The sequence below is a fragment of the Oncorhynchus masou genome, chromosome 21 (genome assembly GCF_036934945.1).
Source record: "Oncorhynchus masou masou isolate Uvic2021 chromosome 21, UVic_Omas_1.1, whole genome shotgun sequence".
NCBI classification, from domain to species: domain Eukaryota; kingdom Metazoa; phylum Chordata; class Actinopteri; order Salmoniformes; family Salmonidae; genus Oncorhynchus; species Oncorhynchus masou.
The window spans coordinates 49,639,842-49,664,204 of NC_088232.1; the positions used below are offsets into that span (position 1 = coordinate 49,639,842).

The following is a 24,363-nucleotide window of genomic DNA, read 5'->3' on the forward strand; positions in this document are numbered from 1 at the left end:
ACTTGGCTACCTGCCACCTCTACGCTCTAACCACTAGGCTACCTGCCGCCTCTACGCTCTAACCACTTGGCTACCTGCCACCTCTACGCTCTAACCACTTGGCTACCTGCCACCTCTACGCTCTAACCACTTGGCTACCTGCCACCTCTACGCTCTAACCACTTGGCTACCTGCCGCCTCTACGCTCTAACCACTTGGCTACCTGCCGCCTCTACGCTCTAACCACTTGGCTACCTGCCACCTCTACGCTCTAACCACTTGGCAACCTGCCGCCTCTACGCTCTAACCACTTGGCTACCTGCCACCTCTACGCTCTAACCACTTGGCTACCTGCCACCTCTACGCTCTAACCACTTGGCTACCTGCCCTCTCTACGCTCTAACCACTAGGCTACCTGCCACCTCTACTCTCTAACCACTTGGCTACCTGCCACCTCTACGCTCTAACCACTTGGCTACCTGCCACCTCTACGCTCTAACCACTTGGCTACCTGCCACCTCTACGCTCTAACCACTTGGCTACCTGCCACCTCTACGCTCTAACCACTTGGCTACCTGCCGCCTCTACGCTCTAACCACTTGGCTACCTGCCGCCTCTACGCTCTAACCACTTGGCTACCTGCCGCCTCTACGCTCTAACCACTTGGCTACCTGCCGCCTCTACGCTCTAACCACTTGGCTACCTGCCGCCTCTACGCTCTAACCACTTGGCTACCTGCCACCTCTACGCTCTAACCACTTGGCTACCTGCCACCTCTACGCTCTAACCACTTGGCTACCTGCCGCCTCTACGCTCTAACCACTTGGCTACCTGCCGCCTCTACGCTCTAACCACTTGGCTACCTGCCACCTCTACGCTCTAACCACAGGCTACCTGCCGCCTCTACGCTCTAACCACTTGGCTACCTGCCACCTCTACGCTCTAACCACTTGGCTACCTGCCACCTCTACGCTCTAACCACTTGGCTACCTGCCACCTCTACGCTCTAACCACTAGGCTACCTGCCGCCTCTACGCTCTAACCACTTGGCTACCTGCCACCTCTACGCTCTAACCACTTGGCTACCTGCCGCCTCTACGCTCTAACCACTTGGCTACCTGCCGCCTCTACGCTCTAACCACTTGGCTACCTGCCGCCTCTACGCTCTAACCACTTGGCTACCTGCCGCCTCTACGCTCTAACCACTTGGCTACCTGCCGCCTCTACGCTCTAACCACTTGGCTACCTGCCACCTCTACGCTCTAACCACTTGGCTACCTGCCGCCTCTACGCTCTAACCACTTGGCTACCTGCCACCTCTACGCTCTAACCACTTGGCTACCTGCCGCCTCTACGCTCTAACCACTTGGCTACCTGCCGCCTCTACGCTCTAACCACTTGGCTACCTGCCACCTCTACGCTCTAACCACTTGGCAACCTGCCGCCTCTACGCTCTAACCACTTGGCTACCTGCCACCTCTACGCTCTAACCACTTGGCTACCTGCCACCTCTACGCTCTACGCTCTAACCACTTGGCTACCTGCCCTCTCTACGCTCTAACCACTAGGCTACCTGCCACCTCTACTCTCTAACCACTTGGCTACCTGCCACCTCTACGCTCTAACCACTTGGCTACCTGCCACCTCTACGCTCTAACCACTTGGCTACCTGCCACCTCTACGCTCTAACCACTTGGCTACCTGCCCTCTCTACGCTCTAACCACTAGGCTACCTGCCGCCTCTACGCTCTAACCACTTGGCTACCTGCCACCTCTACGCTCTAACCACTAGGCTACCTGCCGCCTCTACGCTCTAACCACTAGGCTACCTGCCACCTCTACGCTCTAACCACTTGGCTACCTGCCACCTCTACGCTCTAACCACTAGGCTACCTGCCACCTCTACGCTCTAACCACTAGGCTACCTGCCGCCTCTACGCTCTAACCACTTGGCTACCTGCCACCTCTACGCTCTAACCACTAGGCTACCTGCCGCCTCTACGCTCTAACCACTTGGCTACCTGCCACCTCTACGCTCTAACCACTTGGCTACCTGCCACCTCTACGCTCTAACCACTAGGCTACCTGCCGCCTCTACGCTCTAACCACTTGGCTACCTGCCACCTCTACGCTCTAACCACTTGGCTACCTGCCACCTCTACGCTCTAACCACTAGGCTACCTGCCGCCTCTACGCTCTAACCACTTGGCTACCTGCCACCTCTACGCTCTAACCACTAGGCTACCTGCCGCCTCTACGCTCTAACCACTAGGCTACCTGCCACCTCTACGCTCTAACCACTTGGCTACCTGCCACCTCTACGCTCTAACCACTAGGCTACCTGCCACCTCTACGCTCTAACCACTAGGCTACCTGCCACCTCTACGCTCTAACCACTTGGCTACCTGCCGCCTCTACGCTCTAACCACTTGGCTACCTGCCGCCTCTACGCTCTAACCACTAGGCTACCTGCCACCCCAAGTTGGGAAAGGGGAGAGAAACACACAAGGTTATATAGGCTTCTGTGGAAAAAATACAATTTCTAACCTTAAGAAAAAGGATTTCCAAGCGTCTCATAAATAACCACCTGCCCTAAAGTTTTAAATGCTCAATCGGTAAAATATTTTGTGAAATATCTACAAGTCCCTAAAGGAGAGGCCATATGTGACATAAAATCAATTTAATTTAAAGTTTGATGTGCTTCAACTGAACATTAGATTTTCTTTTCCCCTTTTGGCACAATTTCAATTCTTAGGTTGAGAGACAGTATTTGTTGAAGAAGTTCATATCTTTATCTAGGTCCAGTTTGATAGCTGTTTGAGATATGTCCATCAATCGACGACAAGCCCAGTTAATGGATGAGGGGTAACGCATTCTGGTAAGTCAAATGTGAAGACGGCGAGCAAGAGGCTCGGGGGAAAAAAACAACGGGATGATTTAAGAAGATCAAGTCAAACATTTCAGCATATCATCAAATCCTCTCTGATATTTTTGGCACCTCGAGTAGCAACATCAATACAATGGAAACTCAACTAGCATGTGACTTTTTTCGCTGAACAAATCATAATGATGCTTTGTTTTCATTGAAAAGCTTTGACTAATGAGAACACAGTGAATGGCACCTTGAGAAATCTGTGACTCAGAAAACATGCACTTCTGGCATACTAGTGAGCATGGCAGAAATGCAACACACACTGATGAGAACTGTTATTATGGATGAAGTGTCTCTGAACCATCCACTGCAGTGTGAGTAGGGCCGGGAGCTGCCTGCTTAGTCGAGGTCTAGGAAAGCACACACACACACCCTTAATCAGAACAGCCTCAATGCCATCGGGGCATGGACTTTACAAGGTGTCGAAAGCATTCCACAGGGATGCTGGCCTATATTGACTCCAATGAAGTCACTTGTAAAATCCACTTCAATCAGTGTAGATGAAGGAGAAGAGACAGGTTAAAGAATGATTTTTTGTGAGTACCAGCCAACCAGCCAACTTGAGACAACTGTTGGAACACTGCTGTGTCAAGTTGGCTGGATATCTTTTCGGCAAACTGCTGAGCATGATAAACCCAACAGCTTTGCAGTTCTTGACACAAACCGTTGCGCCTGGCACCTACTACCATACCCTGTTCAAAGGCACTTAAATATTTTTTCTTTCCCTTTCAGCCTCAAACCTGACTAGTCTCCCAGTCCCTGCAGCTGAAAAACATCCCCACAGCATGACGCTGCCACCACCATGCTTCACTGTAGAGATGGTGACAGGTTTCCACCAGAGGTGACGCTTGGCATTCAGGCCAAAGAGTTCAATCTTGGTTTCATCAGACCAGAGAATCTTGTTTCTCATGGTCTGATTGTCCTTTATGTGCCTTTTTGGCAAACTCCAAGCAGGCTGTCATGTGCCTTTTACTGAGGAGTGGCTTCCGTCTGGGCACTCAGTGATTCAGAGATGGTTGTCCTTCTGGAATGTTCTCAAAACTCCACAGAGGAACTCTGGAGCTCTGTCAGAGTGACCATCGGGATCTTGGTCACCTCCCTGACCAAGGCCCTTCTCCCCTGATTGCTCAGTTTGGCTGGCAGCCAGCTCTAAGAAGAGTCTTGGTGGTTCCAAACTTCTTCCATTTAAGAATGATTGAGGCCACTCTGTTCTTGGGGACCTTCAATGTTGCATAAATAAATAGGTAACCTTCCTCAGATCTGTGCCTTGACACAATCCTGTCTCGGAGCTCTACGTACAATTCCTTCAACCTTATGACTTGGTTTTTGCTCTGATATGCACTGTCAACTGTGTGACCTTATATAGACAGGTGTGTGCCTTTCCTAATCATGTCCAATCAATTGAATTTACCACAGGTGGACTCCAATCAAGCATGTGCAAAGCAGTCATAAAGAAAAAGGGTGGCTATTTGAACAATCTAAAATATAACATATATTTTGATTTGTTTAATTAATATGTTTTTGGATACTACATGACTCCATATGTGTTATTTCATCGTTTGATGTCTTCACTATTATTCTACAATGTAGAAAATAGTGCAAGTAAAGAAAATCCCTCGAATGAGTAGGTGTTCTGAAACTTTTGACTGGTAGTGTAATTTTTCTCAACAACGGGTTATGGTCAATAATTTCAAAGGCTACACTGAAATCTAACAGTACAGCTCCCACCATCCTCTTATTATCAATTTCTTTCAACCAATCATCAGTCATATGTGTCAGTGCAGTACATGTTGAATGCCCTTCTCTATAAGCATGCTGAAAGTCTGTTGTTAATTTGTTTATCGAGAAATAGCATTGTATTTGGTTAAACACATTTTTTCCAACAGTTTGCTAAGAGCTGTTAGCAAGTGAATAGGTCTGCTGTTAAAATCAGTAAAGGCCGCTTTGGGTAGCGGAATGACTTTGGCTTCCCCCCAGGCCTGAGGACAAACACTTTCCTCCAGGCTCAGATTAAAGATATGATAGATAGGAGTGGCTATAGAATCAGCTACCATCCTCATTAGCTTTCCATCTAAGTTGTCAATGCCAGGTTCGTCATTATTGTTCAATATCAATTTATCCACCTTTCCCACACTACTTTAGAATATTCAGAATTATAATGCCTATCTTTCATTTTTTACCTTTTTAATGCATTAATATGATCGCTCATTATTCGTTGTTGACATTTCCTGCCTAAGTTTGTCCACTTTGCCAATTAAGTAATGATTAAAATAAGCCATCTGATTCTATGAACGATGGAGTTAAATTTGTCTTTCTGCCCATAATTTCATTTAAAGTACTCCAAAATAGTTTTCCCTCATTCTTTATATCATTGATGTTGGCTTCATAATACAGTTTCTTTTTCTTTTTGTTGTCACATAATTTCTCAATTTGCAGTAAGATGTGCAGCCATACAATTGTTCAATTCCTCATCAATCCATGGAGCCTTAACAGTTCTAACAGCGAGTTTATTAATTAAAAGGTGCATGTTTATCAATAATTGAAAGAAGCAATATCATAAATTCACAAAGTGCAGTTGTCTAGATGCTCCTTATTACTAGCATCAGACCAACAAATATGTTTAACATAATCCACATAAGAGTCACAGAAAAATATTTTTGGGAACTTTGTCTTTTCTGGATATAGCCACTATATTGTGATCACTGTATCCAATGGGTATGGATACAGTTTTAGAACAAAGTTTTACAGTATTAGTAAAAATGTGATCAATACACATGGATGATCTTGTTCCTGTAGTGTTTGTAAACAACCTGGTACAGTTGAAGTCGGAAGTTGACATACACTTAGGTTGGAGTCATTAAAACTAGTTTTTCAACCACTCCACAAATTTCTTGTTAACAATTTATAGTTTTAGCAAGTCGGTTAGGACATCTACTTTGTGCATGACAGAAGGGATTTTTCCAACAATTGTTTACAGACAGATTATTTCACTTATAATTCACTGTATCACAATTCCAGTGGGTAAGAGGTTTACATGCACAAAATTGACTGTGCCTTTAAACAGCTTGGAAAATTCCAGAAAATGTTGTCATGGCTTTAGAAGCTTCTGATAGGCTAATTGACATGCTTTGAGTCAATTGGAGGTTTACCTGTGAATGTATTTCAAGGCCTACCTTCAAACTCAGTGCCCAATTGCTTGATATCATGGGAAAGTCAAAAGAAATCAGCCAAGACCTCAGACAAAACATTGTAGACCTCCACAAGTCTGGTTTATCCTTGGGAGCAATTTCCAAATGCCTGAAGGTACCACGTTCATCTGTACAAACAATAGTACGCAAGTATAAACACCATGGGACCACGCAGCCGTCCTACCGCTCAGGAAGGAGACGATTCTGTCTCCTAGAGATGAACATACTTTGGTGTGAAAAGTGCAAATCAATCCCAGAACAACAGCACCTTGTGATGATGCTGGACTAAACAGGTACAAAAGTATCTATAACCACAGTAAAACGAGTCCTATATCGATATAACCTGAATGGCCGCTCAGCAAGGAAGAAGCCACTGCTCCAAAACCACCATAAAAAAAGCCAGACTACGGTTTGCAACTGCACATGGGGACAAAGATTTTACTTTTTTTGAGAAATGTCCTCTGGTCTGATGAAACAAAAATATAACTGTTTGGCCATAATGACCATCGTTATGTTTGGAGGAGAATGGGGAGGCTTGCAAGCTGAAGATCATCATTCCAACCGTTCAGCACGGGGGTGGCAGCATCATGTTGTGGGGGTGCTTTGCTGCAGGAGGGACTGGTGCACTTCACAAAATAGATGGCATCATGAAGCAGGAAAATTATGTGGATATACTGAAGCAACATCTCAAGACATCAGTCAGGAAGTTAAATCTTGGTCGCAAATGGGTCTTCCAAATTGACATTGACCACAAGCATACTTACAAAGTTGTGGCAAAATGGCTTAAGGACAACAAAGTCAAGGTATTGGAGTGTCCATCACAAAACCCTGATCTCAATCCTATAGAAAATGTGTGGGCAGAACTGAAAAAGAGTGTGCGTGCAAGGAGGCCTACAAACCTGACTCAGTTACACCAGCTCTGTCAAGTGGAATGGGCCAAAATTAATTTATTGGTGGAAGGTTGTGGAAGGCTACCTGAAACTTTTGACCCAAGGTAAACAATTTAAAGGCAATGCTATCCAATACTAATTGAGTGTATGTAAACATCTGACCCACTGGGAATGTGATGAAAGAAATAAATGCTGAAATAAAATTATCTCTCCTAATATTCTGACATTTCACATTCTTAAAATAAAGTGATGATTATAACTGACCTAAAATGGGAATAGTTTACTAGGATTAATTGTCAGGAATTGTGAAAAACGGAGTTTAAATGTATTTGGCTAAGGTGTTTGTAAACTTCTGACTTTAACTGTAGGTTGATTAATAACCTGTTCCAGATTACAGGCACTGGTTACAGTGAGAAGCTTCCTCTTGAGCGGACAGCTAGAAAGTAGACCTCTCTGTTTACATCACATATACTATCAAGCATTTCACACACATTATTTAAATACTGACTGTTAGCATTTGGTGGCCTATGGCAGCACTCCAAAATAATAGGCTTTAGATGAGGCAGGTGAACCTGCAACCACAACAATTTGATAATGCTTGACATGAGATCTTCTCTAAGCATTACAGGGATATGGCTCTGAATATATACAGAGACACCTTCCCATAAGCATTACTGTCTCTTCTTTAGATGTTATATCCTTGTATTGCTTCTGCTGTATCATCAAAGGGATTATGTAAATGAGTCTCAGAAATGGTTAATGTACTAGTGTTATCTGATGTTAGCAAGTTATTGATTTCATGAACCTTATTTCTAAGGCTACATACTGTATATTACTATGGGCTATTTTTAGCCCTTTCCTTTGAAGCTTCTCAGAGATTGAAGTAATATGGTAAAGAGCAAACCAGGAAAGATAAAAAACAAACATTCAGCAGTCCATTAATCAGTTGTAAGTGTGCGTAAGTGTGTGTGTGTGTGTGTGCTTTTGGGTTGAAGCTACGAACCCATAAGGCTCGGGTCTCTCATCCCTTCCTGGCTTTTGGGAAGGAGGGTGGACTATGAGGCTGTCATAGCAGATGTAAGCAATGTCCCCAAGCACTCTGGAAGCTTTCACTGGTGAGTTCTTTCCTCGTTTGGAGTTTCAGGATAGTCCTGGTTGAGGAAGATGTACGTTCCGCTTCCTTGTCCTTGAACCTCAGGAACTTGACCACTATCAGCCTGGGCCTGTCACCTAGGCAGGTGGTGGGTTTACCAGTCCTGTGGGAGCGCTCTACCTCTTCAGTTTCTCAGAGATAATTTCCCTCACTTTGTCCTCAGACTCCGTCCATGTGGAGATTCTGCAATTCTGTCCACAGCAATGTTGTTCCTTTTTGACTGTGCATCAAAATAATCAGATTTCTCCATCATTTATATCATAGATTCACATGCTGTCACATCCTGACCATCCTTATTTTCTATGGTAGAGTAGGTCAGGGCGTGACTGGGGGGTTAGTCTAGTGTCATGACATTGGCCTGGGAGTAGGTTTATGACAGTCATAAATACCTCTTTCCCCCCTCTTTCCTCTCTCTACCCTACTGATGTTACATTTGTAAAACCCTTGGTTAACATAGAGATTTTGGGAACATCAGAAGGTGGGGGAAAATTAATTATATTCTGGTAATCCGACCAATTGAACATATGAGGTGGTCTCTTAGAGATCGGGCTACTTTTTTCAACATTCTGTTAAAGATCGCGCAACATTTCAACGTCCTGCTACTCATGCCAGGAATATAGTATATGCATATGATTAGTATGTGTGCATAGAAAACACTCTGAAGTTTCTAGACCTGGTTCAATGGTGTCTGTGACTATAACAGAACGAGTTCCGTGGTCAAAATCGCCAGAAAACCTGGTCACTAAATCGACGAAGAAAAAATCAATCCGCCAGCCCATGTATTGTCTATTGGAAGGAAAAATAATTAAGAGTGAGATTACAGTTCCTACTGCTTCCACACAATGTCGCCAGTGTTGTGATTTCGATTTAACTAAATCCTTGGTCATCTGAGTAATAGCCACATCCGGTTGTCAAGTCCACAGCTGTAAACAATGGAACCGGAAAAGTTAGTTACGTTACCCAAACTCGTGCTTATTGAATACAAATCGCTCCGTGATCAATTTGATCGTTTATTAACGTTTAGTAATACCTAAAGTTGGATTGCAGAAGTAGTTTGAAGTGTTTTGTCAAAGTTTATAGGCAACTTTTTATGACGGTGTTCATAAATTGACATTTTGGGTACACAAGGACCGATTTAATCGAAAAAAAGACCCAATTGTGATGTTTATGGGACATATAGGAGTGCCAACAAAGAATCTCGTCAAAGGTAATGAATGTTTTATATTTTATTTCTGCGTTTTGTGTAGCGCCGGCTACGCTAATTCCTTTGTTTACGTCCCTTCCGTTATTTCGGCGTGTTGCCTGCTATCAGATAATAGCTACTCATGCTTTCGCCGAAAAGCATTTTACAAATCTGACTCGTTGGCTTGATTCACAACGAGTGTAGCTTGCATTGACTACCCTGTATGTGAATTTTAATGAACGTTTGAGTTTTAACGAGTACTATTAGCATTTGGCGTAGCGCATTTGCATTTATTGTCGGCAGGGGTGCGGTTGCGTCCCGGGTGGGCCAGAGAGGTTAATGAATATGATGTTAGTTCGGTTGATATCTGAGACATTCTCATCAATGATAAGATGACATAAACTCTACAGTGGAAAGTCTACATATCAGAGTTATTGGATTCACATGGAATTGTTGTTCAATTTAAATGTTTGAATATGAAATTATTCGTGATTATTTATTATTAATTATTATTCGGGATGAAATGTGATTTTAGCTTCTAAAATGTGAGATTTGGGTTTTCATAAGATAGGGCTCTGCTCAATCAGTGGCCCGGTCCTGTGAAGGGACATGGGCTATAAAACTTTTCAAACGCGCCCTCCTCTCCCTTCCTATATAAGCCCTTAACGACAATATAACCTCCTGTTCCGAGGACGTGAGGACGACGGTCCTATGTCAGAATGGTTCAGATAATAACTACAGAACAAAGCCAACATCAGAGTGAACTGGTTGCGAATGGTATGAACTTTGAACTCTTATTCACTACAGAAGTGATACCTCCTAGCCATTGAGTTAGCAACAGCCGCTGCAAACGAGGGTTAGGGAGGAACATACAGAGTATCCCGTCTACCTAATATAATAATATATCCCATTTAGCAGACGCTTTTGTCCAAAGCGACTTACAAGTCGGCTGGGGCCACTACTTTTACATATGGGTGGCCCCAGTGGGAATCGAACCCACGACGCTTGGCGTTGCAAGCGCCATGCTCTACCAACTGAGCCACACAGGACTCACAACAACGTTACTACAACGTATCCAATTTACCAGCAGAGACATTCTTCAAAGGACACGGTTGGGCAACACGGCCTTCCATCTACCACCAACCTACAGAAGCGCAGCTCAGAGTAAATATTTATTGCATTTTCCTTTTCCAAATGGGCGGTAATTTAGAATGCATGAGATACTGTATTTACGATAGCACAGCTTCGCCCTTTGTTCCTCAGTCTTCCCGCTCTTTCACTCAAACCCAGCCCCTTTTCTTTTGTGTAACCAACTGTCATATCTGTTCCACCCGCTAGGGACGTTTTCCTTTATGATGTAATTTGTAATCAAGTTATGATTTAATTACGTGTATGTGTAATTCTTTGTGATTAGTTAGGTATTTAGTAAATAAATAATTAAACCCAATTTTGTATTGCTGATTCAACTTGTGAGCCAGGATTCGTGCAGATAACCAAGAATTTACAACTTTCAGATTGACTGCTATAGACTGCTATTGATGTAAAATATTACCAGGTCTTTAAGAGTTTATTCGGAAGATCTCTATAAATATTATTTTGTGGTGCCCGACTCTCTAGTTAATTACATTTACATGATTAGCTCAATCAGGTAATATTAATTATGGAGACATTATTTTATAGAATAGCATGTCATATCACTTAATCCGGCATAGCCAAAGACACAACACTAGTTTATTATTTCTATGTGGGGTTCTAGGTTTGTTTTTCTATGTCGGTTATTGTGTATGATTCCCAATTAGAGGCAGCTCGTAATTGTTGTCTCTAATTGGGTATCATATTTAAGTAGCTGTTTTTTCCACCTGTGTTTATGGGATATTGTTTTGAGTTAGTGCACATAGCATCTCTGTTGTCTCGGTTCGTTGTTAGTTTATTTTTTATTTGTTTTTGTCTTTGCTTAGTTTCACTTTCTATTAAATAATGTGGAACTCAACATCTGCTGTGCCTTGGTCAGACATTTATTCTAGCAAACGTAACAGAATATTCCTTCTCAACATGACCAAGCAGCGTGCCCAGGAGAAGAGAGTAACATGGACTTGGGAGGAGATTCTGGACGGGAAGGGATCCTGGACTTGGGAAGAAATCCTGGCAGGACAGGATCACCTTCCTTGGCGGGAGACGTAAGGAGAGAAGGGAGGACAGCGACGATGCCGGGGTCCGCGGCCACAAGGAAAGCCCAAAAGAGCTGAGGTGTGAACCAGTGACAAAATCCTTTACTATTTCCTTTACTAGTGATTAGTTACACCAAGGTCGCTAGACAGACTATTATTTTGAAAAGCCAACCACCAATAATTTCACAACTGGAATACAAAAGAAGTGTGCGTGACAGAATATGATTTGTGATTCATTTTTCGGCCCTTGTCTTTTCTCCGTATGACAATGCAATGAGGATTACTCAGACCTTACAAAAATCCCGGCTAAGCGATGGGTGAAGAAACAACGACTAATACACAAACACTATAGAATTGGTGTAAATTATAGAGTTTTCTTAGATCAATGTTCAAAATCGGTCATGTCGTCTTATACCTCAGCACCAATGGATAGAATACAAAACATGTAGCCCACAAATAGGGATGGCTGGAATCAACGTTGAGACAATGTTGCGCGTTGGTTGTGCTTTGATGGCCATACTTTTGGAACTAGTCAAATCACTATCTCCTGTATGAACAGTTGCCTGAGGAAAGAAGAGGTGATTGGGAAACTAAATGAATTTCACACACGGTCGTCTTCTATTAAAACGTCCTCACAGATAGGGAGCCATGGTGACTCAAATTTCTGTTCTGATGAGATAAAAAAAAAATATATAGTTTTAATCATGATACGTCTTAAATATGGACCTGTAGCGTGGCCCCGGACTCATCTTGAACAGTAATGACATTGTCTTCGGTGTCTGAAGGAGGAACGGATGGGAAAGGGGAGCTCTCGACTGGGGAGACAGGGGGAGTAATAGTTTTCTAACAAGGTTCCATGGCAGGTCAATCACTTTGGGCATTGATTGTGCTGTGTCTCTGATCATGTAACTACTTTGAGAGTGGCAAGAGAGGGGCCTCTCCCCATGAGACTGCGTGTGTTTCGATCGATTTATACCGGAGTTCTCATCTAAGATCTCACACCAAAGACCACATACAGTAGCCAATCACTGAGAGAGACCGCCCCACCTCAATTCAGCAGGAGTATGGAATAATCATTAAACCCTTCTCAGGTGTTTTTACTCTTATCATTTTCCTCATACATTTTTGGGATAGTTTTTTTTTTACATGATAGTTGTTGTTGGTTGTTTATGCCTATGTTATAATGGGTCCTACTTTAAACAAAGTACACCTTATAATGATTTTATATAGCATACATAAAGGCTTCATAAGCACTACATGAATGCTTCACAAATCATCTAGTGAGCGTAAGTCACACTCTATAAATGGGGTATAAACATACATAGTGCATTATGTCACATTTTGACAATTCGCTATACTGTGGTAATTGTTATGTCACCCGTTTGACACCATTGTGACATGCTTATAGATGATTTGTGTGTGTGTGTGTGTGTGTGTGTGTGTGTGTGTGTGTGTGTGTGTGTGTGTGTGTGTGTGTGTGTGTGTGTGTGTGTGTGTGTGTGTGTGTGTGTGTGTGTGTGTGTGTGTGTGTGTGTGTGTGTGTGTGTGTGTGTGTGTGTGTGTGTGTGTGTGTGTGTGTGTGTGTGTGTGAGAGTGAGTGAGACGGGTGGTTGAGTGTGTGACGGGTGGTTGAGTGTGTGACGGGTGGTTGAGTGTGTGTAATCTCGGAAACCACCCCAAAAATCTTGCGTAATTACATCAGGTGCTCGATTAGGTTCCGGAGAAGATGCATGAGAAAATACACTAATGAGATTAGCTAAGTCTCCACTAGCCTAAAACAGAAACTCAGCCAAAGCCCCACCCCCTTTCCAAAAACGTTCTGCTTGAAACTCCGCACCCACCACCTCCAACAAACCTTATACATCCAAATAACCAGTGACGGAAGATCAAAGCACTAGAACTACTGTCGCTCGTTAGTTGTCACGTCCAGCAATCTTTTGACTGACGTTAAAGATACCATTTATGTTATGTAGTCTGTCCACGAGAGATTAGGGTGTGTGTGGTGTTCTCTATGCTCTGTGTGTTGCTCAGTGAGACAGAGATGGAGCTGTCCCTTTTTTTAATGCACTCGTGCTTGACCCTGAGAAACAGGTCAGCCTCATCATCAACATTAATATTTGATAGCCTTTTTGTGTTTAAACGCTATAAAATATTCAAAGAACTCCATTGTAAATGTCACATAAGGCCGTGGAGACCTGTGAACCAATAACTATCAAGCCATCGACTTGTTTATTTACCAAGCGGAATTTAAATCTAATTGGAATGGTGAGAGGGGAGGTAAACACGATTTCTCGACTCACTAGGGTGTGATGCATATAGAGAGCTGCCTGACCGCCTGTATTATAAAGAGCTGTCTTATAGAGAACTGTCTTATGGAGAGCTGCCTTAAAGAGAGCTGTCATATAGAGATATGCCTGCGGACTGTCTTATAGAGAGCTGCCTTATAGAGAACTGTCTTATGGAGAGCTGCCTTAAAGAGAGCTGTCATATAGAGAGATGCCTGGGGACTGTCTTATAGAGAGCTGCCTTATAGAGAACTGTCTTATGGAGAGCTGCCTTAAAGAGAGCTGTCATATAGAGAGATGCCTGGGGACTGTCTTATAGAGAGCTGTCTTATAGAGAGCAGCTGTATAGAGAACTGCCTTATAGAGAGCAGCTGTATAGACAGCTGTCTTATAGAGAGCTGCCTTATAGAGAGCAGTTGTATAGAGAGCTGTCTTATAGAGCAGCTGTATAGAGAGCTGTCTTATAGAGAGCTGCCTGATAGAGCGCTGTCCTATAGAGAGCTGTCTGACCGACTGACTTATAGAGAGCTGTTTAATAGAGAACTGCCTTATAGAGCGCTGTTCTATAGAGAGCTGTCTGACCGACTGACTTATAGAGAGCTATTTAATAGAGAACTATTTTATAGAGAACTGTCTCATAGAGAGCTGTCTTATAGAGAGCTGGTTTATAGAAAACTGTCCTAAACAGAGATGTCTTATAGAGAGCTGTCTTATAGAGAGCTGGTTTATAGAAAACTGTCCTAAACAGAGATGTCTCATAGAGAGCTGTCTTATAGAGAGCTGGTTTATAGAAAACTGTCCTAAACAGAGATGTCTTATAGAGAGCTGTCTTATAGAGAGCTGGTTTATAGAAAACTGTCCTAAACAGAGATGTCTTATAGAGAGCTGTCTTATAGAGAGCTGGTTTATAGAAAACTGTCCTAAACAGAGATGTCTCATAGAGAGCTGTCTTATAGAGAGCTGGTTTATAGAAAACTGTCCTAAACAGAGATGTCTTATAGAGAGCTGTCTTATAGAGAGCTGGTTTATAGAAAACTGTCCTAAACAGAGATGTCTCATAGAGAGCTGTCTTATAGAGAGCTGGTTTATAGAAAACTGTCCTAAACAGAGATGTCTCATAGAGAGCTGTCTTATAGAGAGCTGGTTTGTAGAAAACTGTCCTAAACAGAGATGTCTTATAGAGAGCTGCCTGAATGACGGCCTCTTGGAAAGCAATCTTATAGAGAACTGTTTCAAAGAGAACTGTCTTATAGAGAACTGTTTCAAAGAGAACTGTCTTATAGAGAACTGTTTCAAAGAGAACTGTCTTATAGAGAACTGTTTCAAAGAGAACTGTCTTATAGAGAACTGTTTCATAGAGAACTGTCTTATAGAGAGCTGCCACACAGGGAAGTGTACTTTAGAGAGCTGCCGTATAGAGAGCTGCCTGACCGACTGCCTCTTAGAGAGCTGCTTTATAGAGAATTGTCTTATAGAGAGCAGTCTTACAGAGAGCTGTATTTTAGAGAGCTGTCTTATTGAGAGATGTCTTATAGAGAGCTGTTTTATAGAGAGCTGTTTTATAGAGCTGTTTTATAGAGAGCTGTATTTTAGAGAGCTGTCTTATAGAGAGCTGTTTTATAGAGAGCTGTATTTTAGAGCGCTATCTTATAGAGAGCTGTCTTATAGAGAGCTGTCTTATAGAGAGCAGTCTTACAGAGAGCTGTATTTTAGAGAGCTGCCTTATAGAACACTGTCTTATAGAGAACCTTCTAATAGAGAGCTCTTTTATAGAGCTTTCTTATAGAGAGCTGTATTTTAGAGAGCTGCATTATAGAGAGCTGTCTTATAGAGAGCTTTCTTATAGAGGACAGTCTTACAGAGAGCCGCCTTGTAGAGGACTGTCCTATAGAGATCTGCCTTACCGACTAGCTTATAGAAACCTGTCTTATGGATAACTGTCTTATAGAGAGCTGTCTTATTGCGAGCTGCCTGACCCACTGTCTTATAGAGAACTGCCTGAACGACTGCCTCTTGGAGAGCTGTGTTATAGAGAGCTGTGTTATAGAGAGCTGTCTGATCGACTGCCTATTAGAAAGCTGTTTTATAGAGCTATCTTATTGAGAACTGTCTTATAGAGAGCTGTTTTATAGAGAGCTGTTTTATAGAGAGCTGTTTTATAGAGAGCTGTATTTTAGAGAGCTGTCTTATTGAGAGATGTCTTATAGAGAGCTGTTTTATAGAGAGCTGTTTTATAGAGAGCTGTTTTATAGAGAGCTGTATTATAGAGAGCTGTTTTATAGAGAGCTGTTTTATAGAGAGCTGTTTTATAGAGAGCTGTTTTATAGAGAGCTGTATTTTAGAGGGCTGTCTTATTGAGAGATGTCTTATAGAGAGCTGTTTTATAGAGAGCTGTATTTTAGAGCGCTATCTTAGAGAGCTGTCTTATAGAGAGCTGTCTTATAGAGAGCTGTCTTATTGAGAGCTGTGTTGTAGAGAGCAGTCTGATTGACTGCCTATTAGAGAGCTGTTTTATAAAGCTATCTTATTGAGAGCTGTCTTACAGAGAGTTGTTTTATAGAGAGCTAGATTTTAGAGCGCTGTCTTATAGAGAACTGTCTTATAGAGAGCTGCATTTTAAAGAGCTGCCTTATAGAGAGCTATCTGGTAGAGACCTGTCTCATAGAGAGCTGCCTGACCAACTGTCTTATAGAGAGCTGTTTTATAGAGAACTGTCTTATTGCAAGCTGCCTGATCGACTGTCTTATAGACAGCTGTCTTATAGAGAGCTACTTGACTGACTGTCTTATGGAAAGCTGTCTTATAGAGAGCTGCCTGTCCAGCTGCCTTATAAAGATATTCCTGGCCAGCTGCTTTATAGATCTCTTATTCCTTAGATGCTTTATTGACGTGACGAGCTGCAGGACCCCAGGGAACGACTGGAATGGCTGACGGGGAGAGCAGAGCAAGCCTCTGTACACCTCCTACATTATTTATGAGAACAAAGTGAGTGAGAGCTGAGGTACTTACAGGGATCATTAGGACACAACAAATCTATCCCAGTATTGTCAATACCAGCATCTCATTAATGCCCCTCCATCCCAGCTGTGAAGAGATGGGGTAAAGAAGTGGCTGCTTAAGCAACAGGACTTTATGGGCGCATAAGGTGATGCAACGCACAGTAACTTTAAGGTCGGAATGCCAATTAAGGTCGGAATGCCAATTAAGGTTGGAATGCCAATTAAGGTCGGAATGCCAATTAAGGTCGGAATGTTGCCAATTCAAATTGTCTTTCTGGTATAAACAAGACTAGTCCTTCACAATTCTGGCTAAATGGAATGCACTTTAGTTCAATAGCCTATAAGTTAGGAAAGGGCTGTAGGAGAGCCATTGGCAACCCACACTGTCGGATGTAGGCTGGTCTTGGATGTCTGTTTCCAGGAGAACTAAGATGAGATGGTGTATCTGAGCTGTTTCGTTGACACCAGCATAGAGTGTCAGAGGCTGACACCATGCTGCTGGCAACTTGCAACAAACTGACAGCAACAATAGAGTTGATTTTAGGTCAGTACCCAATGCATATCAGCTCAATGATGTCAAATGGGAAGGTTGATGTTACTTTAGTTCTGCATGATTGAGTTTGACTGGCGGAACCAATCGAAAAGTCCCAAAGGTGCCAACACGGTGTGCAGAGGAAGCTGGTAGGAGGAGCTATAGGAGGACGGGCTCATTGTAATGGCTGGAATGGAATGGTATCAAACACATCAAATATATGGAAACCACATGTTTGACTCCGTTCCATTTAAATAATTCCAGCCATTACAATGAGCCTGTCCCTCTATAGCTCCTCCCACTAGCTTCCACTGACTGTGTGGTATAGGAGTGGGCTTCAATGTATGTCTGAAGCAGTGTGGTGTATGGCTGAAGCAGTGTGGTGTATAGCTGTAGCAGTGTGGTGTATGGCTGTAGCAGTGTGGTGTATGGCTGTAGCAGTGTGGTGTATGGCTGTAGCAGTGTAGTGTATGGCTGTAGCAGTGTGGTGTATGGCTGAAGCAGTGTAGTGTATGGCTGAAGCAGTGTAGTGTATGGCTGTAGCAGTGTAGTGTATGGCTGAAGCAGTGTGGTGTATAGCTGTAGCAGTGTGGTGTACAGTATGGTTGTAGCAGTGTGGTGTATAGCTGTAGCAGTGTGGTGTATGGCTGTAGCAGTGTGGTGTATGGCTGTAGCAGTGTGGTGTATGGCTGAAGCAGTGTAGTGTATGGTTGTAGCAGTGTAGTGTATGGCTGAAGCAGTGTGGTGTATAGCTGTAGCAGTGTGGTGTACAGTATGGTTGTAGCAGTGTGGTGTATAGCTGTAGCAGTGTGGTGTATGGCTGTAGCAGTGTGGTGTATGGCTGTAGCAGTGTGGTGTATGGCTGAAGCAGTGTAGTGTATGGCTGTAGCAGTGTGGTGTATGGCTGAAGCAGTGTAGTGTATGGCTGTAGCAGTGTAGTGTATGGCTGAAGCAGTGTAGTGTATGGCTGTAGCAGTGTAGTGTATGGCTGAAGCAGTGTGGTGTATGGCTGTAGCAGTGTAGTGTATGTAGCAGTGTAGTGTATGGCTGAAGCAGTGTAGTGTATGGCTGAAGCAGTGTGGTGTATGGCTGAAGCAGTGTAGTGTATGGTTGTAGCAGTGTAGTGTATGGCTGAAGCAGTGTGGTGTATGGCTGTAGCAGTGTGGTGTATGGCTGTAGCAGTGTGGTGTATGGCTGTAGCAGTGTAGTGTATGGCTGTAGCAGTGTGGTGTATGGCTGTAGCAGTGTAGTGTATGGCTGTAGCAGTGTAGTGTATGGCTGTAGCAGTGTAGTGTATGGCTGAAGCAGTGTAGTGTATGGCTGTAGCAGTGTAGTGTATGGCTGTAGCAGTGTAGTGTATGGCTGTAGCAGTGTAGTGTATGGCTGAAGCAGTGTAGTGTATGGCTGTAGCAGTGTAGTGTATGGCTGAACCAGTGTGATGTACGGCTAAAGCAGTGTGGTGTATGGCTGTAGCAGTGTGGTGTATGGCTAAAGCAGTGTGGTGTACAGTATTGCTGAAACAGGTGTCTTACCGTCCTGTGCACCTTGTCCTCCAGGTCTTGATTGATCCTCTGTTGAGCTGCATAACTGCTCTGGATCCTGCATGACAGGAAAGAGTACATATTGGTGAAACATTGGCAATGTAAGTCAGAGAATGAACATGCTTTCAAAACCAAGTATTCATTGACTTTTTTTTTAAAGATGATGAATATGAAAATCCAAAGCAATGGATTTGGATTTTAAAATTATTCAATGGATATCTCTGGTTGTCTGTACTGCACTATTTATACTGTACAGTAATTATTTTTGGACGAGAATCCTAGCCTCACAAAGGAAGCATGGAAAAAACAATTTCATGTGATCAAAGCAGAATTTTGAATTCCTTTCGCTTTTTTTTTTGTGTGGGTGGGGGAGGGGGGAGAAAAGCCGATGAAGAATGCATAATCAAACCCATAGGACTGACGCATGACTCATGAATGAGCGGAGGAATTTTGGCAACGTTTCAGCGCGAGGTGTATTTCCTTGCACAAAACACTGTTTCTGGTCGGCTTCCAAAACATTAGTGGGTTTTGGAATAAGCTGCTCTTCCATCTCCACTTTCCATTAGTTCAATCATTACCAGCATTAGGCTACTATCTCTTTTTTTAAACCACACAGTGCTGCATGCCATTATCACTGGCCCTGGTCTCATGGGGGGTTTGGATACATTGTAACATTTTTGACCCCATTGACGAAGCAGCTGTGGAGATCCATTATCACTGGCCCTGGTCTCATGGGGGTTTGGATACATTGTAACATTTTTGACCCCATTGACGAAGCAGCTGTGGAGATCCATTATCACTGGCCCTGGTCTCATGGGGGGTTTGGATACATTGTAACATTTTTGACCCCATTGACGAAGCAGCTGTGGAGATCCATTATCACTGGCCCTGGTCTCATGGGGGTTTGGATACATTGTAACATTTTTGACCCCATTGACGAAGCAGCTGTGGAGATCCATTATCACTGGCCCTGGTCTCATGGGGGTTTGGATACATTGTAACATTTTTGACCCCATTGACGAAGCAGCTGTGGAGATCCATTATCACTGGCCCTGGTCTCATGGGGGTTTGGATACATTGTAACATTTTTGACCCCATTGACGAAGCAGCTGTGGAGATCCATTATCACTGGCCCTGGTCTCATGGGGGTTTGGATACATTGTAACATTTTTGACCCCATTTGAGCTGTGGAGATCCATTATCACTGGCCCTGGTCTCATGGGGGTTTGGATACATTGTAACATTTTTGACCCCAAGCAGCTGTGGAGATCCATTATCACTGGCCCTGGTCTCATGGGGGTTTGGAGATCCATTATACATTGTAACATTTTTGACCCCATTGACGAAGCAGCTGTGGAGATCCATTATCACTGGCCCTGGTCTCATGGGGGGTTTGGATACATTGTAACATTTTTGACCCCATTGACGAAGATCCATTATCAGCTGTGGAGATCCATTATCACTGGCCCTGGTCTCATGGGGGTTTGGATACATTGTAACATTTTTGACCCCATTGATGAAGCAGCTGTGGAGATCCATTATCACTGGCCCTGGTCTCATGGGGGTTTGGATACATTGTAACATTTTTGACCCCATTGACGAAGCAGCTGTGGAGATCCATTATCACTGGCCCTGGTCTCATGGGGGGTTTGGATACATTGTAACATTTTTGACCCCATTAACGAAGCAGCTGTGGAGATCCATTGTAAAAAAAAAAACGTATGTTATAGAAGAAATGACGTCGCTTTAGAACTGAAGTGGGCCTGGAGGTTACGTCAACAATGATTTCTCTCAGAACATGTTCTGTATGCTTCATTTGTTCACTGTCACAAGTTCAATTGATATTGCTATTGCAGGGGGATACATTGGACAATTGTAACACAGGTTAGTTGTAACAGGTTAAATAACTCAAATTAGAAACAAAAGGTTTTATTCAATGTGCCAATGCTTGATTAGTGTCTCCACATGTCTATGAAGAATTTTTTCAAATTAATCAATAAGGTTATTTCTCTTTTTGGATTTTTGATCTGTGGAACATTCTCCACGTATCTAAACATATATCATTTTTATCAATAAGATATGATCTTTTGATTAGTATTGACTTTAATTAATAAGTAAAGGCTCCTATGCTTGGGGTTGGTTTTAACGCAGTGTTAACGCAACTTACTCTCATCTAGAATTATATAATATAGAGATACATTCATATATTTATAGCACATTTCCACTGCTTTATGGCAACTTTGGCAGTGCAACTAAGAACATTTTGACAACTAATACAGAATATAATATTAAACTATGGCATCCCTAAAAGATCAAAGTACATTTAAAAAAATTAAATGTAGTGTAATTTCATCCAAATATCAGTGGAATTGTTATACTACACGTCATTTTGACAATTGAAGACGTTTGTACAACTGTCCCATATACTGTTACAGCTAACCGTGCTATTGGGGTTAATTGTAACATCAGGACATTTTCTGACTTTGGGTCTTAAAGATATAATTGTGAAGAATCCACATTTTACACAGGTCTCTAAAAATTTGCAGAGAAATGTAAATTGTTTGTGTGAAATTTTATTGTAAATACATATTTTATTTTAAACAACTCCAAAATGTGTTAGAATTGTCCCCGTCTGCCCTAAGTAATTTGTTATGTTTATTACTTTAAGTAACTATGGTAACTTCCAAATCAAAACATATTTTTTCTCTGTATCTAGCTCAAATGAGGGGTAATTTAGGGAAATGAAAAGCCACTGGCTACATAAGTAATTTGGTTGTAAATTGCTTTACCTTTCATAGTTACTGGCTTTTGATTCAGCTCTGCAGTAACACAGATGATTTAGCTAATTATGGTCTGGACTGAAGACATTGATTAGTTGAATCAAGGTATGTTACTGCAGGGAGGAATCACAGACAATAGTTGGAGAACCTTGCATTAGATTATTCCCAATGCAGATTCAGTTGAATTAGTAGATGTGTAAATACATTGACTCATTGAGTTAAGATGAACGATGACACAGTCCCGATTTGTTAGACACAACAGCTGTGGTAAGATACTAAAGATGTTGTAACAGGACTGACATGTTGTAACAGGACTGACACGTTGTAACAGGACTGACATGTTGTAATGGGACTGAGATGGTGTAACAGGACTGAGATGGTGTAACAGGACTGACATGTTGTAACAGGACTGACACGTTGTAACAGGACTGACATGTTGTAATGGGACTGAGATGGTGTAACAGGACTGAGATGGTGTAACAGGACTGACATGTTGTTACGGGACTGAGATGGTGTAACAGGACTGACATGTTGTAACAGGACTGACATGGTGTAACAGGACTGAGATGTTGTAACAGGACTGAGATGTTGTAACAGGACTGAGATGTTGTAACAGGACTGACATGTTGTAACAGGACTGAGATGGTGTAACAGGACTGACATGTTGTTACGGGACTGAGATGGTGTAACAGGACTGACATGTTGTAACAGGACTGACATGGTGTAACAGGAATGACACGTTGTAACAGGACTGACATGTTGTAATGGGACTGAGATGGTGTAACAGGACTGACATGTTGTAATGGGACTGACATGGTGTAACAGGAATGACACGTTGTAACAGGACTGACATGTTGTAACAGGACTGAGATGGTGTAACAGGAATGACATGGTGTAACAGGACTGAAATGGTGTAACGGGACTGACATGGTGTAACAGGAATGACATAGTGTAATGGGACTGACATACCTGCGTAGTTTGTCAGTGAATTTCTCCAACTCTTCCTGGGCTCGACGGAGTTCCGTCTCCAGGTACTGACGGGTGGAGTCAAACTCAGACTCCACCATCTCTAGTTTGTGGGTGGTGTAAGACAGACGCTTGCGAAGATCATCCTTGTGATCATGTAGAGAACTAGGCAGGAAGTAGAGTGACAGGCAGACAGACAACGAGGTCAAAACAGCTCATGGTATCATTAGGTCTTAATTCAGGCTGTGAGCAGGGTTGGGGAGGTTATATTCTAAATGTAATCTGTTAGTTACTAGTTACATGTCCGAAATTGTAATCAGTAACCTAACTTTTGGATTACCCAAAATCAGTCATGTAATCTGATTACTTTCAGTTGCTTTTGGATTACTTTCCCCTTAAGAGGCATTAGAAGAAAACAAAAAAGATCCATCAAATGCATTTGGTGTGTCATCATAGTGGTCTCTGACATCATACTAGTCTCTGACATCATAGTGGTCTCTGACATCATAGTGGTCTCTGACATCATAGTGGTCTCTGACATCATAGTGGTCTCGGACTTGTGGTCAGGCTCGCTAAGGTCGAACAAATTTAAACTACCGCATTTTTTCAATGTTGAATTAATTATAATTGATAAAACAGAAAAGTGTTATTATGTATTTTTTCACGCATGTAACTGTAATCAATTACTCCACAACCATGGATGTGAGCAATGCTAAATATTCTTTATGTACAAATTCAAGTTCATGACTAGACATAACATACGTTAGATATTCATGACCTAAACAAAATGTTTCCGCACATGTATTGATAATTATACAATATGTCATCTACATATTGACTGTCTTCTGAAGTGTGATTAAAAATATACATTTGACATTCTCAAAAGGTATTAATTGTTTACAGTATGGTTGCATGACATGAATTTGTTCAGAACTGACTTAGTTAAATAAAGGGTAAAAATAAAAACACAATCGGACTTAGATAAGAGCGAAAGAGAGAGGCATGAAATGGAGGTGAAATCTAATTCAGCTGGTGTGAAAATACCCAGCCAAGGAAGGCCTGTGGGTATGTATTGATGGATGGAAGCTAGAGCGCTAATGATTTTCCACTGACAGCCAGGGAGCAGGAACCAGTTCACAATTCTGTAATGGGTCACTCCCGTTACACACCTCTCCAGCATGAAATCACTGGCAAACCAGGAAGAGATTCTGATTCTATCAGCACCATGAGGGATTTGTGTGTGTAGGAGGAAGGATGTGAATGGAGTTATGGGGCTTGGTTGGTGAATATGTTTGGTTTTATATAGATTGTGTACAGTATGTATCTATAGGAGAATACTGAGAATTTCTATCTGGAGAGTGCATGAGTTAATAAGTTTCTCTGACGTAATGAGTTTCTCTGACCTTCTATGGTAAATGAGAGAGAGAATGTGTGTGTGTGTGTGTGTGTGTGTGTGTGTGTGCTTGAGTGAGAGACAAAGACATACACAGACAAAGAAAAAGAGAGGCTGGGAATGAAGTAGGTGGGAAAGGGAATGAAGAACAGGGGGCAGTTTTCTCTGGGGATTTAGATTCTGGCTCAGAGACAATACTCCTGGAGAGGTTCACTATCACACTGCCAGTGCCACACTGGTCTCATGTCACAGCAGTCCAGCGCCAAACTCAGAGGACGGACCCTTTTAAGGGATCATGTGACTCTCTCACAGCCTGGTTGGCTATTGCAGAAATAGATTGACACGCCTAACCAGCTTGAAAGATTAAGGACATT

At 42.6% G+C, this 24,363-nt stretch overlaps 1 protein-coding gene across 1 annotated transcript in view; it reads right to left on the minus strand.

Moving 5' to 3' along the window:
• The window catches only part of LOC135507432 (brain-enriched guanylate kinase-associated protein-like), a 48,025-nt gene that overhangs the window by 21,629 nt on the left and 2,033 nt on the right, over positions 1-24,363 (minus strand). Inside the window, exons 2-3 of the mRNA XM_064926973.1 lie at positions 22,600-22,761; positions 18,842-18,908 (exon numbers count right to left, since the gene is read on the minus strand). Of these exons, the coding sequence (XP_064783045.1) occupies positions 18,842-18,908; positions 22,600-22,761 (229 nt within the window). The remainder of the gene's footprint in view (positions 1-18,841; positions 18,909-22,599; positions 22,762-24,363) is intronic.